General features: G+C 39.8%; 1 protein-coding gene across 1 annotated transcript; it reads left to right on the top strand.

Annotated features, from left to right (window-relative positions):
- Positions 1-385: 385 nt before the first annotated feature.
- Positions 386-1501, top strand: LOC122052810 (CRIB domain-containing protein RIC7-like). Its single transcript, XM_042614520.1, has 4 exons — positions 386-603; positions 686-783; positions 877-964; positions 1056-1501. Exons 1-4 carry the CDS (start codon positions 555-557, stop codon positions 1382-1384), a joined length of 564 nt encoding a protein of 187 aa, XP_042470454.1. The 5' UTR covers positions 386-554; the 3' UTR covers positions 1385-1501.
- The last annotated feature ends 15369 nt before the right edge of the window (positions 1502-16870 follow it).

Consider the following 16870-nt stretch of genomic DNA (forward strand, 5'->3'; position numbering starts at 1 on the left):
AGAACAGCTTCTTAAAACTGATCGCAGACAGACAGCCATAATCTCTCTTCCAAATCTCCTCCGTAATTCCACGGCCATCTCCACTGGCCGTGCTCTCTCCCTCCATCAAATGCCTCCCATTTGACCATCACAATCCGTTCTTCCTCTTCCTCTTCTTCAGTTATCCAGTTAGACACGCTTGCTTCTTCCTCTTCCTCTTCCTCTTCTTCTTCTTGCAATTGATAATAATCCAGCGTCTCAAAGAATCGCTTTGGGCTGTTCAGTTTTGTGTCTTCCGCCTAAATTTTATTTTATTATTTAGCAATTTATGGTGTGATAAGGAGAGTGAAGAGGTGCTAAGGAGTTTTTTTGTCTTCATGTAATGGTAAGATGGAGCCAAGATTTACCCCAACTAAACTTTCTCCATTCATAACTGTGTTTTTTTCATTCAGAAATTCAGCATTTATTAGAATAACACTTGTTTTTTTGCTGTTGTTTTAGTGTTGATACATAGAGATCAGTAAAATTAGGAACCTCTGCAGACATTCCACACGTTTATAACAAGAGCATCCATCATGAAGAAGGGAATCCTAAAGCCCATACGCTACATTTCTCAAATATTTGGTGTGCTACTTGTTTCCTTCGAAGCATCACGAAGAATCATTGTGAAATTGTGCCTATTAATTACAGTAATTGTTGGATGCAGATCAGAAAGAGCCAGAATTACAGATTGGGTTTCCAACTGACGTCAAGCATGTGGCCCACATCGGATGCGATGGGCCCAACGTCGAGGACCCAGGATGGGTAGATTTATAATTTTTCTTTTTATATATATATATATATATATATATATATATAAATTGGTAAATTGTTATATTTGGAACGTTTTGCAAACAGATGAAGGATTACCATTCAGCTCCAATCAATTCCACGCCTGGCAGTCCAGAAAAGGAAAGTTCTACGTCAGACGCTTGGGGTTCTCAAGGTAAAATGTCTGATTTTTTTTAAAAAAATTTAATGAGAATATTAACTTAAATTTGTCGTAATAATTATTTCTTTAATTTTAACGATTTAAGGCGCCGACTTCTTGAGCCGAGGGACCGAAGAATCCCCCGCCGGCGACGATTCCACTAGGCCGCGGCATTCGAGACGGCCGAAATCCGACGAAACACCGGCCATCTCTGGTTCTGAAGTGGCAGATGGAGGGACGAAGAAGAGCAGGCGGGGACGGAAGAAGGATGTGGCGGCCTCGCAGGATGCGCCGGCGATCCCCAAGCATTCGCATAGAAGGCGGCCCAAGGACAGCGGAGGATCGGCCGTGACGTCGTCCAAGTGCAAGGAAACACCGTCATCAAATCCGGGCGGCGCGGCGGAGCTGGAGAAAACTGCGATGGAGCCGTCTTGACGTTATAAACTAATGATAATGTCTTTGAGTCTAACAAAACTATATTTATTTTCTTTTGATATTAATACATTTATTTTTATATCGAGTGGGAGGTCAATTCAGATTTATTTATTTAAAAGAGTCTGAAAGAATAAAGTGAGTACGAGAGAGAGACAGAGAGATTCTAATGTATTACACGTAAATTTTATGGAGGTTTTCAACGTATAAATCATTGTTAGTGTGCTTTCCGTTGGATCATGCTTAAATTATTGTACGTACGTACCTCGATATAATTAATGCCATAGCAAATACTTTAGAAGTATAAAGCATGAAAGATTTGAACTCGGTCCCATGAAAGATATTTTTCACGTATTCCTTTGTGTTCACAGTTCATCATTCCATAAATGATTTTGACTTCCGAACAAACATAGACTGATCGGTTAAAGGTCAATTTCAATATATGAACATCTTTTCCTGATAAAAAATATGGAATTAATTCGATCGTTTGGTGTTAACTTTAATTGTTTCTCCTAATTATATTTTTTCAGTAATGGAAGTTAATTCCTGCAGATTTAATTATTGCATCATTTACATATATAAGTACTTAAACTTAGGAGTGTAATCGAGCCGAGCCGAGCCGAGTCGAACTCTTGAATGTTTGAGTTTCACTTGTTTACAATTGAACCGAGCTCAAGTTTTATTTAACGAATATATTCATAGCTCATGAGCTTATTCGAGCTTTTATTTAACCTAAACGATCTTAATAAATATAAATTATAAATTTAAATACTTATTAAAAACTAAATTATATATATAGAGAAAATTATAATATTCTTATTAAAATTTATAATTTTATTCTAATAAATAAATTTAATATATTTATCTATATTTTTCATAATTAGAGTGTAAAATTTATAAATTCAATATCAAAACTATTATTTTTTCATTTAAAAGTTTATTCATGAGTTTACTAATGAACATGTTCATGAGCTAAAGACCTGAATATTGTGAAGTTTGAGTTTAATTTGTTTATCTTAACGAGCCTCATTAAATAAGTTCAAACGAACTTTTATCGAATCGAGTTTCGAATAGTTCATGAACGACTTGACTTATTTACACCTCTACTTAAATCTTCAGCCTCATCATCAACTCCATCGAGCTAGCTTTTCGTTCTCCAATATTCATTTACACTGATTAATTAGTAGCAAGAGAAAGAATATTGGAGGGAACAATGGTGGAGATGGATTTTCTAAGCAAATATATATATATATATATATATATATATATATATATATATATATATATATATATATATATATATGAATGTGATCTGACCTAGGTACATATAGGCATGGCCAAGCTATTGGAAAGGACAGGATGATAAGGAGAAATGATACGCAGAGGGAAAGAAAGGCACGAAACTCTCCAAGATACAGTCAGCAAATCTTACATGGAAAAAAATGAATAAAAAAATAAGAGAAACACATAAAATACGAACAAAACCTAATTCCATCACAACTCCCTTCTCCTCCACGCCCTAATGTCGCTTCTCCCTTCTTCTTTGTCCACGGCCGCCACCTCCCCATCGACCCCGACAGGCTCCAGCGCTAGCTCTAGCAGTCCTTCCACCTCCATGAGAGCTCCCCCTATGTTGTGACCAGACAACAAGCTCCGCTTGTTGCCGCCTCAGCTCCTCTTGTTGCCGTCCCACCTCTCCCTCGTCCTTCCTCTACGTCGTGATCTGTGATCCTTGGCAACAAGCAGCCCTTCAACTGCACCGTCTACCTTGCTAAGTTCTTGCCAGATGACAAGCTCTGCTTGCTGCTGCCATCATGCGACCTGGAAACGGTGTTCACAACCCACAGAGCAGGATGTAACCTTCTCCCTTTCCCTCAACGGTATCTCCGACCCTTTCCATTCTTCTCGGGTCACAAAGAATGTTTCTTTTGTTGTTAATTTTCCTTGCTTATTCTATGGCTAATTTGGGATGACCTTAGCTGTCTGTATAATATGTTTCCATTGATCACTTCATTTTCTAGAAATAGAATGAAAACTCCTACTTGGTAAATTTTCTTTTCTCTTCTGTGTGGATTTGAGCTTAGTGTTATGTTTGTTCCACTCGCGGTCTGCATCCTACATGATTTTCTTGTTTAATCTGTATAGTTTGACGTTATTGTTCTGTTCTTCCTAGGTAATTTTAGCTAGCAAACTCGTTTATGAGTATACAATACATTGATAGTGTATTTATTAGTTGTCAGAGTTTAAATCATACTATCAAGAGGTATCATTGGAAGCTCTGATTCTTTTTCATCATACTTGCATATATCAACGTTATATTAACACTAGGGAGAAATGATATGGTGAATTCATTTCTCTGTATCAATTTTTACAAATGATGACATAATTGGCTGGACTAAAAAAAATTGCAGGACAAAGGAACAATAACAATCAACTCTTCATCAGCAACATCTTTCACTCGAAGATGCATGTATGATGAACAAGGTCAAATTCCCTATATATTATGCCATTATGGGTTAAGAGCTACTCTTTGGACATCATGGAAGGAAACCAACTCGGGAAGGCAATTTTTTTCATGCCTAAAATTTAGAGAGTTTTCTTTATATAAAATCGTTTCAAAATCAACTGTATTTATATGTTTTTTAACTATTGGGGTTTCATTATGTTTATTCGATATTCAAGAAAGGAGATGTGACTTCTTCTTATGGCATGACCTAGAATTGTCAGATAGAACTAAGGCAATTATTAATGATTTGAAGAGGGATAACAAAAAATTGCATATGGAGATTAGTGAATTGAAGAAATGTAATAGTTACAAGGGTACAATTGATTGTAATGATCTCCTGGAGGATGTGAACAACTTTGTTATTATGAAGTTGAGTGATAAAATATGTTCACTGAATAGGAAGTTTAGAATTGCTATCATTGTAGTTGTATTTACTTGGATTTTGATGATTTTGAGATGATTGATGTAATATGTTATAAGCAAATGAAGTAAGAGGAGGTTTTATCCATTAATTTTATTATCTTATCATCCTAACTTTATGACAAATAAAATTAATAGTTGGTATTCCTTTGGTCACATAAATAATAGCAGTGACTCCGTTGGTGAGGATACTATTATATATGTCTAAGTGTATACCATTACTTGATACTTAGTCCATTAAATAGGATTGTGCCCCTTCAGTTGGAGAAGATCACACACTCCTAAATAATTTTCTATAACCATCCATAAAGGAAGTTTGATCTAGTGATCCGCAAACAAACTCATCCGTTGTGGAGGGAGGCACTCAGAGCCAACACGCAAGTTTGTTGCATCACTTACAAACCAGTAATGGAGACAGTGGAATTTTTTTTACTAATCCCTCTCTCACTTAGTTTTTTTAAGATGAGGATTTTATCATGCACACACACATCACAGAAAATAAAACAATAAATATGGAAAAATAATTTTCCAACTATTATGACATTTTCCATCACTGTCCTCCGTGTGCTGCCAACCCTAACTGCTGCCATCTTTAGCCACCGCAATCGGGTCTAGTCGCCACATCTATCTTGCTTCTTTTTCTGCTGCGCATCTGGTCCACAAATAGTACCACGCCTCGCAAGGATACGATCCGTGATAAAAATAGAATTTTACATATATTGATCTTATATTCTATAAAGGAATGTACATACAATCTAGATCGAAACAAAAATCTAAAATCCTTAAACTAATACAGCTCCTGCTGTATTTAATATATACAATCATGCACACACATAAAATGTCCTCGACATGTCCGAGGGTCCAATCACACACAATCACATTAGGGCCATAATAGTTGGATCTAGGATGCCTGCAACCACATAGTTAAATCTATTTGCACATCCTACTATTATCCTGCCTAAAATATGTATGACATGTGCATAATTAAACTGAAAATCAAATACACAGAGGCAAACCCTAGCTCTGATACCAATTGTTGGTTGCTACTCAAAATATCGTATTGATTTCCCTGTACAAAAATTTTGTACAATTCCTAAACCATTCCTAACAACCTATTGTGTTCTTTAGAAATTAAATTTGGAATCACAAACAGAACTTAACATTATTGATTCCAAATTCAACTTATCTGTTCTTAGAGGTTTAGATTTGGATCGCAAACGATGCTTAACATTATTAATCCAAATCTACCTATGTTACAAATTTGACTAAATATTTATTTCAGAGATCGGCTTCCAAGTTAAACATGGCGAGGCACTAGGCCTTCTTGGGTATGAGATCATCCACCACTTCCTAGACAAAGCCTTTCAACGAAATTCAATATTTAATTTCCTTATAGTAACCCTAGGTTTAACCATTAAGAACAATCGAATCACAAGATCAAAAAACAAAAGAAACACAAAATCGAATCATAAATTTGAAACCTAGAATCGTTAGCCTCTTGTGCTTGGTATTTCAAAATCCATACAAAGAAAACTAGTATGATGCGGAACAAGACAACTAGTTATACCTCTCTTTGTAGCTTATAAACCTCACGATCTTCTATCATATTCCTCTTCTTATCTCGGACGTTTTGTGGGCGATGATCTACCAAGATGAGAATCCACCCAAGCCTCCTTCTTCTCCTTGCAAGTTTCGGCTACCAACAATCTCCCAGAGATGAAGAACTTCGACCACCAACCAAGCTCCAAGGGATGCTTTCTTTCTCTTCTTCTTCTCCACAAGCAACCGACCACCAAGATGAAATAAGAGCTCCAAGTGTCGCCAGCCTCAACAAAAGGAGAAGAGAGAAAGAAGAGAGGAGAGGGCTGACCACCACCAAGGAAAGGAGAGGAGAGAAATAGATGTGTTATTATGAGGTGAGACACTTCTATTCTCTATTTTATATTCCTTGGTCTTGGCAAATAAGGAAAGTTTTAAAATATAATTAAAACTTCCTTATTTTTCCTTGCCAATGAACAAAAGGAAAATTTAACCAAAATTTCCTTTTATTCTTTTAATGGCCGACCCCTACAAGTCCTCCAAACTAGAAAAATTTTAAACACAAAATTAAAACTTCCTAATTTGTTTCCGAAAATTTTTAAAATAAAAATTTCTATTTTAAAAAATTCCCTTCATGGTTGGTTATAAAAAAAAACTTTTATAAATTAAAATCTCTCTATTAAAACATGTAGATGATTACAATAAGGAAAGTTTTCTCCAAAATTAAAATCTTCCTTTCAATCTACAAATAAGGAAAGATATCAAACCTTTCTCTTAATCTTTTGTAGAAACTATAAAAGGTAAAATTTAATTTTAAAACTCTCTTTTAAAATCATGTCTTCCACATTAGAAAAAATTTTAAAATAAATTTTTTTTATTTTTATTGTGTCCGGCCACCTAAGCTTGGGCTCCAAGCTACGGCCGACCACCACTTGATCCATCCAAGGCTTATCTTGGCCGGCTCTTGCTTGGGCTCCAAGCTTGGCTTGGCCGACCACCTATGGATGGGTAAGAAGGTGAGTTTAGGTGGGTATAAGATTTTATAAATAAGAGACTACGACAGGGACTGCGAGGAGAAATTGGTTTTGGTCTCCCGATAAACTTGAGCTTCCCGTGTTTGCCCCGAACACCCAACTCGAGTTCATCAATAATATCTCATTCCACTAAAGAGTTATTATCACACTACCGCACCAATCCCATATTACTATATGGGCTCCTTCTTATCATGAGTGTGTTAGTCTCCATATGTTTAAGATATTGAATGCCCACTAATTAAATGAGTTACTGACAACTTACTTAATTAATATCTAGCTCCAAGAGTAGTACCACTTAACCTTATCGTCATGTCGGACTAAGTCCACCTGTAGGATTTACATGACAATCCTTATGAGCTCCTCAAGGGGACATCATCAACGTAGATTATTAGGACACAGTTTCATTCTATTATCAACAACATACCATATAAATAATATGATTTCCCAACTTATTGGGCCTATTGATTTAACGAGCTAAATCACACCCTTTGATAAATTAAAGAAATAAGTATTAAGTATATGTGCTTGTTATTATATCATGATTAAGAGTACACACTTCCATAATAACAGAGGTATTGTCCTTTTATATAGTTAGTATAAAAAGAAACTATCTCAAATGGTCCTGCTCAATACATTCAGAGTGTACTAATGTAATTTTATAGTTAAGATAAACTAATACCAAATTACACTACGACTATTCCAATGATTTATTCCTTTCCATCTTAGTCGTGAGCTACTTTTTATAACTTATAAGGAACTGATAACATGATCTTCTGTGTGTGACACCATACACCATGTTATCTACAACATAAATTAATTGAACAACTACACTTAGCATATAAATGTAGACATTTGACCAATGTGATTCTTTATTTCAAAATAAATGTTTACAAAAAGCTAGACTTTTAGTATACAATCTAACAGTTCTATCGCAGACTCAGAAAATCCTGCCGGCGAGTCATCTGATATGCTCGTAGGGAGTAGCGTCTCTCAAAAGCCTCTCTGAATCTGGCCCAGGTGATGTTCTGCTCACCTATGATGGAACGCTGTGTAACCCACTAGGTGTCGGCCTCATCCTGTAAATAGAAAGCAGCCAACTCTGCTTTCTCCCACTTGGAGCAAGCCATGTAGAAGAAGGTCTGCTCCATGGTCTCTATCCAGGATTGGGCCACGCTCGGATCAAGCTCTCCTCGAAAGAGTGTGACTAGACTCTTCATCGATTCTGCCAACGCTGGGATTTGGCCTCGTGCCGCGACAATATCAGTGAGGTGTGTAGGGACGGTTGCAGGAACTGACGGAACCACTGGAGCTGATGCTACAAGTAGTACCGCTGGATAGACCGGGAGAGGTACTCCTGGTGCTGCTGCATAAACTGGGGCATATATCGCTGGTGGTACTGTAGGGTCGATATGGGTGGCCTCGGCTGGATAGTAAAATCATATATATCCAAGTGTCAAAAACCGGAACAAGTCTAGATAATAATAAGAAAACCAAAAGATAAAAGACACATCCTCGCGATCTGCAGGTGACTAGTGACTGGGACTCTCCGGACAGCCTTAACCTAAAATAGTAATAACCACGGGGCGAGTCAACTCCTCAGCGGGTAAGTACTGACATGCATAGTAAGAAATATAACAAATAGCACTAATCATTCGTGCAGTCTCCTGATATAAGAAGGATAAATGCAACTGAAATAAATAGGAAAACTACTGTACTAACCAGGACCTGGTGTATGGATAATAAATCGAGAGGTGTAGGAATCCTGAATGCATGTCAAACAAATGCATCCATCCAATATGCAGCATACAAGTGCAGCAAACACAAGAAATAAATACATCAATGCGTATGATACCAATGATATGTCCTGGTCACCCCTACTGCCAGTCAGCCATCTCACACACGATGGTGAGACTGAGTGGGTAGGGTTGTGACAACCGTGCACTCTGCCATCACTACTCCTGATGAGTGACCGAGTGGACGGGATGCTGTCGGAATATACCTATCCTCCTACCCCAAATCATAAGTGGGGGAGCACAATGCTCTCATCTCCCTGAGCAAGTCCAGAGGAGAGATCCCTGCCGGCTACCATGCTGCGCCACACTACCCATGAGCGGATCAACGGAACCAAACAGAGCAAAACTATCTGCCGGCTACCACACTACGTCTCCAGACCAGTGGAGCCTAACAGAGCAGAACTGTCTGCCGGCTACCACGTTGAGTCACCGGACCAGCGGAGCCTAACAACAGAACTGCCACACATCCTGCCTGACATACCACTAACGCATGAGTGGTGGTTTGTGCAGATCTATGTAACTGGTGATGTGCTCAACAATAATGGAGCCGACTATCGCACAACATGCAATCATGCGAGATGGTGCATGATACTAAGCATGGGAATATCCTGAACCTATCAATTTCTACAAAATGTGTACCATAGGACAAAGAATCAAATCAAAGGTACACATATCAAATAAGATATAAAAACCTAGGTCTTGAACATAATAGGGCATGGTTATGTCACTACCCCTATAAGAATATATAATTAGATGGGTACTAACATGAAATACAAAATAGGTAAGCAAAACAAGCATGTAACAGGTATCCGATAGTGACAAACCGATGCAGATATGAAACATAATCATTACTAGTTAAAAACTACTATGCATATAAAATGACATATCTAAAAGATAAGTCAAGGTACCCGCCTCCAATAAGAGGATCGTATCCGAAATAGATCCCTCGCCGAGACACCGTTTCGAATCAAAGTCCTGTAATAAATCGTACAGTTTAGCTAAATTTAATTATAAGCAAAATAGCTAAACCAAATTATTTTTCTCCAGGATCCCTAATTAAATAGTTAATCCCAGTTAACTATCCATAATCCAAAGCTTAGGGTTCCATTCCTAACTTAACCACAAGTCAACCTAACTACACATGAACAACCAACTATATAATGAATCAAACCTATCCAAACAAACTCACCCAACTTCGATCGTGGTATTGCTGGCCCGTGATCAGAAAAGTTTGACGCCGGAAATTGGTGGCCAGAGCTACAACGAAGTTGCTGCTGGGAACTAAGAAAACACCAATGTGATCAATTAACCCAATAGCACAAGAATTGGGAAAAAAGAACCCTACTTGCCTTACCCTAATCTTCTTCCTCTCCGCTAATATCCGAAAGCTTCTGTGATGGCTAACTAGGGTAGAGTGAAAGGATGCTCCTGACGGTGCTCTCCGTGGTGATCGACGCGGTAAGGACCTCCACGACGATGAGATGTCAGCAGGGGAGAGGAAGCTTCGGTGAAGCGTTGGCTGTAGGGAGTTGCGCTGCTCCGTGCGATGGCGTCGATGCGACAGAGGGTAGAGGGGGTGTGTCGAGAAGAAGCGGTTGTCGGGGTGCATCCGTGCGGAGGTGGCCGAGGAAGAGAGGGGAAAGGGGCGGATCGGGGGTCGGCGCCGGCTGTAGCAGCGATCGACGCCGTCGCTCGGCAAAGTGGCGGAGCAAGGGTGGTGCGAAGCGTCTGCGTGCGTCGGGTGTGCAGCTCGGGAGGGAAGGAGAAGAGAAGAAGAGGATTGGGCAGAGGCGATACTTGACCAAGGGTTTTGTATGCACGGGAAGAAGTAAACCGTCGCGTGTAGTTAGGGCAAGGAATCAACGTTGAGTGAGGCGTCGGGCACGCGGGGAAGGAAACGAAGGGGAAAGGCACGGGGGAAAAGAAAATAAAGAAAAAGAAATAGAAAAAAAGGAAAAGGAATAAAAAAATAAACATTTCTTCACTTAAATGGGTAGCCTAAACAGGCTTTCCCGGGGGCCCAGTTTTTATCCCCGTAACCGAAGCCATACGGTTTCCGAAAAATTTTCAAAAAATTTCTAAAAAATCCAAAAAATTCCCTTATGGTTATTCACCCATTTTCGGTATTTTACAATACGTCCTCACAATCACTCCCCTCCAGTGACTTATCTTAACTTACCTGCCAGACGTCCGGTCAACTTTTCGACCCGTCTGGACTTCGTGTCAGCTACTTGGTTAGCCCGTCGACCTAGCTGAGCTTCCCTGCAACATTAAGTTAGCACAATATTAACAGATAACAAGTATAACCTAGGGTTACCTCCTAGGGTTGCCTAGCTTCACTCACCAGGACTTCTATGAAGTCCACCTAGCTTCACTCACTAGGGCCTGACTTCACTCACCGGGACTTCCACCACCTAGCTTCACTCACTAGGGTCTGACTTCACTCATCGGGACTTCCACCACCTAGCTTCACTCACTAGGGCTCGACTTCACTCACCGAGACTTCCACCACCTAGCTTCAATCACTAGGGCCCGACTTCACTCACTGGGACTTCCACTTTGCCTAACCTTTGGTTAAGAATTACCTTTGCTAGTCATCTAGTCTTGACTAGACTTCTCTCTCCCAAACATCAGGTCCTGTTTGTTGGATCGAGAAGCGCTAGAGGGGGGTGAATAGCGCTCGCGGCTATTTCGTTTATCAGAATCGTAAAACTATCGGAGTTAAAACACGCAGCGGAATAAAGAACGAACACACACAGAGAGACACGAGAGCTTTTACTTCGTTCGGAGCCTAAGGCAACTCCTACTCGAAGGCCCGCGATCCTTGATCGCTTTCCGTGGGCAACAACTATAAGCTCGTTAAAAGATTACAATTATGAGTACAATTAAAAGCTATAAATATTATACCGACAATAAGAAATGCTAAATCTGAAGCTTCAGGTCGTCGGGCACTTGTAGCAGCACTTCGGAGCGTCTTTTGGAGCAGCACGTTGATGAAAGATCACTTGGTATTCGTTGAAGAGAGCTTCTAGTCGAAACCCCTTATAAAGGGTGTTCAAGGCGCCTTCTACTATTCACCAAGGCGCCTTGAATGAGACGAGTCAGCCGCGGAGATAAAGGCTGAACTGGTCGAATCTTATCACAGATTCAAGGCGCCTTCCACTGTTCACAGGGCGCCTTCATCTGTTCAAGGCGCCTTCCACTGTTCATCAAGGCACCTTGAACAGCTTCTCGCAGCCAGCTCCAGCCTTGCACCCGAGGCGCCTCCAAGCTCCATGAAGGCACCTCGGACACTGTTTATCCGAGGCTTTAGGTTGCTTCTTTGCACCTGCAAGATACGTTAGTCCCAAACACTATCCTGCAGCACAAAGTTAGCACATAATACAATAAATATGACAAATGAAGTATTGACAGTCTCCGGACTGTCCGAGTCTGACTTCGGGTTTCCGACCGGAAACCCTAGGTCGACCCGACGCTTACTATTCCCTCTACAGGGAACGCGTCCTCACCTACTCCACTCAGGAGATTTACCTGTTGCCAGTCGATCCTTTAGATCGACTGGACTTTTGCTCAACACTCGATGCTTCTGGACTTTCTGCTGGACATCCGCTTCCCGGCCAGTCCAGTCTTTCACCTGGTTCGCGACACCAGGACTTTCCACCTAGGGTTACCACCCCCTAGGACTTTTGCCTGAAGTCATCGACCTGCCAAGACTTTCCGCATAGGGTTACCACCCCCTATGACCTAGGGTTACCACCCCCTAGGGTTTTCCCTTTGCGTAACCGCAGCTAGGACTTTCCTCCACCTAGGGTTACCGCCCCCTAGGACCTAGGGTTACCACCCCCTAGGACTTTCACCTTTGCCTAAGCGCAGTTAGGACTTTCCTGAAACACTCATTCAACATGTTAGATAACAACAAGACTTAACTTTGAACCCTTTGCCATTATCAAAACTTGGGTTCGATCGTCGGATGCTTCTTGCACCAACAATCTCCCCCTTTTTGATTATGGCAACCCAAATTCAAAGTTAAGTAAAAACAAATGCATAAGTATGTTAAAAAGTTTTAAGTGAGCAAGCTTAAGTACATAAATTCAAATGAACGCCTAACTTAAGCTAATACTTAAACGTTTGTGAAGCTCCCCCTTAATACAGGGTTTTCTTTTTGAATTTAAATAAAGTTTTACTTTTGAATTACCTACTCCCCCCCTTAATAAAACACTTTTTACTTTTGATTTTGAATGATTTTGAATTAATGATTTTGAATTTCCTACTCTCCCCCTTTGCCATATATCAAAAAAATAAGCCAGTTGGAAAGCATGTTTTAAGTTTTTAGAAAAAAATAGTTTTAGTCTTTGGAAAACTGCTTGTGAAACACTTAGCTAGTAACTGAAAAATTTGTTAGTTATTTTTCTCCTAAGTTAAAAAGGCTAATTTATGGATGACTTGAAGGATGGCTTTAGCCTCTTTGTAAACTTAGTTGGTTTTAGAGGAAAAGAGAGAAAAAAAAATGTAACTAAGTTTAGAAAAACTTAGCTAGATTTTAAAGAATTTTGGAGGCTCTTTTTACTTGGCAAAAAAATTTTTTGAAAGCCATGAGTTAAATTTTGCAAATAAAGGAATATGCTTTTAATACATTTAGCTAAGTATAGAATGAATCTAATAGGTAACTCAGCAAAAATTCATAAAGATGGCTAAGTTTGAAAGTTGCTATACGAGTCACTTAGCTGAGCCTTTTGCAAATATTAAATTTTGAAAATATAGCTTAAGTGAAAAAGGGACTTAGCTTAATTTTGAATAAAATAATACTTATTTTTAAAAAAGAATTTGTTAATTTTTAGGTTGAAGAGAGAGAGTAGCTAAAATTTTAGGTTATTTATTCAATTGGTCCTTAAGTCCAAGCATGAGTTAAGTTTAAATAACAATTAAATTATCTAATTGGTATTGATCAGGTATCAGAGCCCTAACGTTTAAAGATTTTTAAAATGATTTTAAAGGATTTTTCAAATGATTTTGAAATTGAGTTTAAAAGATTTTTGAAGTAATTTTGAAATTGAGTTTAAAAGATTTTTGAAGTAATTTTGAAAATAATTTTGAAATTAAGTTTAAAAGATTTTTGAAGTAATTTTGAAAATAATTTTGAAATTGAGTTTAAAAGATTTTTGAAGTAATTTTGAAATTGAGTTTAAAAGATTTTTGAAATAAGTTTTAAAATAATTTTGAAATTGAGTTTTAAAATAATTTTGAAAATAAGTTTTAAAATAATTTTGAAATTGAGTTTTAAAATAATTTTAAAAATAAGTTTTAAAATAATTTTGATTTGAAAATAATTCAAGTTAAAATAATTTAATTGTTAATTAACTTGATTTAAGTTAAGTCAATTTTAATTTCCTAGTCATCTCATCCGATCTAAATTTTCAATCAGGGAATCCTATAATTTTTGTGAGATGAATTGAGGTTCAATTTAAGGGTTTGGTTTAACTTTGTGTTAGATTCAGGTTTAGCTTTGGGTTCAACAGGTAAGTATTCTTTGGATAAACTTCTAGGCTATGGTGAGTCACAAGGAACTCATTAAAGTAACCATGCCTTCGAGGTTTTCCAAATAGTCCTATCCATTGAACTTAATACTAAACCTTGGTCTAACTGGTTATGATTCATTTAAGGGTAGCTTCGGTCAGTTCCACTTGGCCAAATGCACCAGGTCGAAGCCATATCTTCCTAGACATGCGATGCCCAAGCTTCCCTAATGTACTATCATCCAAAAACTTCACCAGTACTGTGGGTCAAGTTAAACCTGTTGGTGCAACCTTAGGTCAAGGTTGACCTGGTTGACCAGACTCGAGTTGACTTGACTCGAGTTGTGTTTTGATGTTTGACGAGTTATGTTTGACAATGTTTGACGTGAACAGAAAAGTTGTATCTTGATGTTTTACAAGGATACAAGCTTGGGAGATTGTGGGTGCAACCCGTGGTCAAGGTTGACCTGGTTGACCCAAGGTGAGTTGACCTGACTCAGAAAAGTCCAAGCAGGGAGCTTGGCACGGGAAAAGTCCAAGCAGAGAGCTTGGCACGGGAAAAGTCCAAGCAGGGAGCTTGGCATGGGAAAAGTCCAAGCAGGGAGTTTGGCATGGTGAAAAGTCCAAGCAGGGAGTTTGGCATGGTGAAAAGTCTAAGCAGGGAGCTTGGCACGGGAAAAGTCCAAGTGTGGAGACTTGGCACGGAGAAGTCCAAGTATGGAAGCTTGGCACATGGGAAGTCGGAGAGGGCTCGGTAGCTCGTTCTCCGGACTGTGGTCAGAGAGGGCTCGGGAGCTCGTTCTCTGGACCGGATGGAAGTCGGAGAGGGCTCGGTAGCTCGTTCCCCGAACTGTGGTCAGAGAGGGCTCGGTAGCTCGTTCTCTGGACCGGATGTGGAAAGTCCTGGTGAGTGAAGCCAGGCAGACGGGAAAGTCCTGGTGAGTGAAGCCAGGCAGTGGGAAAGTCCTGGTGAGTGAAGCCAGGCAGTTGTGAAAATCCTAGTGAGTGAAGCTAGGTAAAAGTCCTGGTGAGTGAAGCCGGGCAAGGGAAAATCCAGATGGATCGAGGGTGATCGGACATCTGGTGTTGAGAAGGTCAAGTAGGTCAAGGGAGTGACCGGATACTTGACACGAAGAGAAAAGTCCAAGTGGGTCAAAGGGATTGACCGGACACTTGGTGGGGAGTCTTAGCAGGTCAAGGGAGTGACCGGATGCTAAGCATGATGTACCAAGAGGTCAAGGTTGACCGGATGTTGGTTTGGAAGGCTTGGGGCTTGGTTTGGGCAAAAACCAAGCTCTGGATCGATCAGTGGATCGATCCAGTGATACATTGGGTATCTGGATCGGTCTGGTGACCGATCAGTAACCAAACTTCAGGAAGAATTATCTCCTTTGCCTTGATCCAAAGGAAGTTCGGGAGAAAAGGAAGGACATAGGTTGAGTAAACTGCTGAGGAGTGCCCTCTCTAAGAAGAGCAAGTTCGTCTCACCCTGGACCGATCAGGGTGGAGCCTGATCGGTCCAGGCCTAGCCGTTGTGACTCAACGGCTAGGCTATTTCGGGCTTCTGTGTTCTGGACTTTTTGCCTTGCAGGTTCGCAGGTTGGCTCAGGATATCAGAGGTTATAAAAGGATCGAGAGGCACTACAGAACATACTGCTTCTTCTTCCTCTTCTTCCTACTGACTGCTGAAGTATTTCTGCTTGAGCTTTGTTGAGCTCTTCTTCGCTGAAGCTTTGCGTAAGCTTCCCTCGGCTGGGACTTCAACTGGACAGTTGGTGCTGTGGTTGGATTCCCGTGAAGTTGCTGCTTCATCCAGTCGACAAGAAGTCAAGCTAGGGTTATTACATTTTTGTATTGTACTTAGTTTCTTGCAGTATTCTTGTACTCCTGTTTATCTTGCTGTGTCACGCCCCGAGAGTAAGGTTGTCCGACGAAAATCGGACAGCACCTCCCCTGTAGCAGTGACAAATGGAACCGGTATACATCACCAACAGATAATACATATACAAATAAAATCACAACCACGCAGATAATATGCAGCCTACACGGCTGTAAAAACAAACACAGCGGAAAGCAAGAATAACAAGTATAAAGTAACGAAAACTCACCGCGGGCCGGCCCGGCTTGACTTCTCGACAAAACAACCAAATACAAAATAACAAGTCCACAACCCAATTATTACAATGCTAAATTCAAAGGTTTAACTCATAATAAAATGAAAACCAAAATCATAAAACCGTCCTCGAATGTGACGTGGAACTGGCGGACAGGATCTCCAGGCGACTCCATAACTCCTTTACCTGTTACCTGGTGAAATTACCAATATGCGGGGTGGTGAGTATAAAAACTCAGCGGGTAATAGACAGATAGTGCATGAGTATGGTAAAGAACTAGAGATGCAAAGGTATACAGTCTCGTATGGAAATAGCAGATACTACAGTGATATCATAATAAGTGTCCATACCTGAAACCATATCCTAGGCTAGTAAGGGAAGGTAGATGTAGCAAAGTCCTGCTACAGTACTGCTCATAACTATATGGTATCATGTGAGGTATATACAGGTCAATGGTAAGTAAGCCAGTGTCTAAACACATATCACAGGTATAAATCTCAACCTATGTACGCATAACAGCATAAATAAACGACAGCAGCATAATCTAGTAACAGCAACATAGATAAGCAA

This window comes from Zingiber officinale, chromosome 3A (assembly GCF_018446385.1).
Source record: "Zingiber officinale cultivar Zhangliang chromosome 3A, Zo_v1.1, whole genome shotgun sequence".
NCBI classification, from domain to species: Eukaryota; Viridiplantae; Streptophyta; class Magnoliopsida; order Zingiberales; family Zingiberaceae; genus Zingiber; species Zingiber officinale.

Bases quoted from the DNA above. Each gene is read 5' to 3' on its own strand.
- LOC122052810 (XM_042614520.1), top strand. From the start codon at position 555: ATGAAGAAGGGAATCCTAAAGCCCATACGCTACATTTCTCAAATATTT. The intron at 784-876 runs GTAGATTTATAA...TTTTGCAAACAG, and splicing joins ACGTCGAGGACCCAGGATGG to ATGAAGGATTACCATTCAGC. The intron at 965-1,055 runs GTAAAATGTCTG...TAACGATTTAAG, and splicing joins AGACGCTTGGGGTTCTCAAG to GCGCCGACTTCTTGAGCCGA.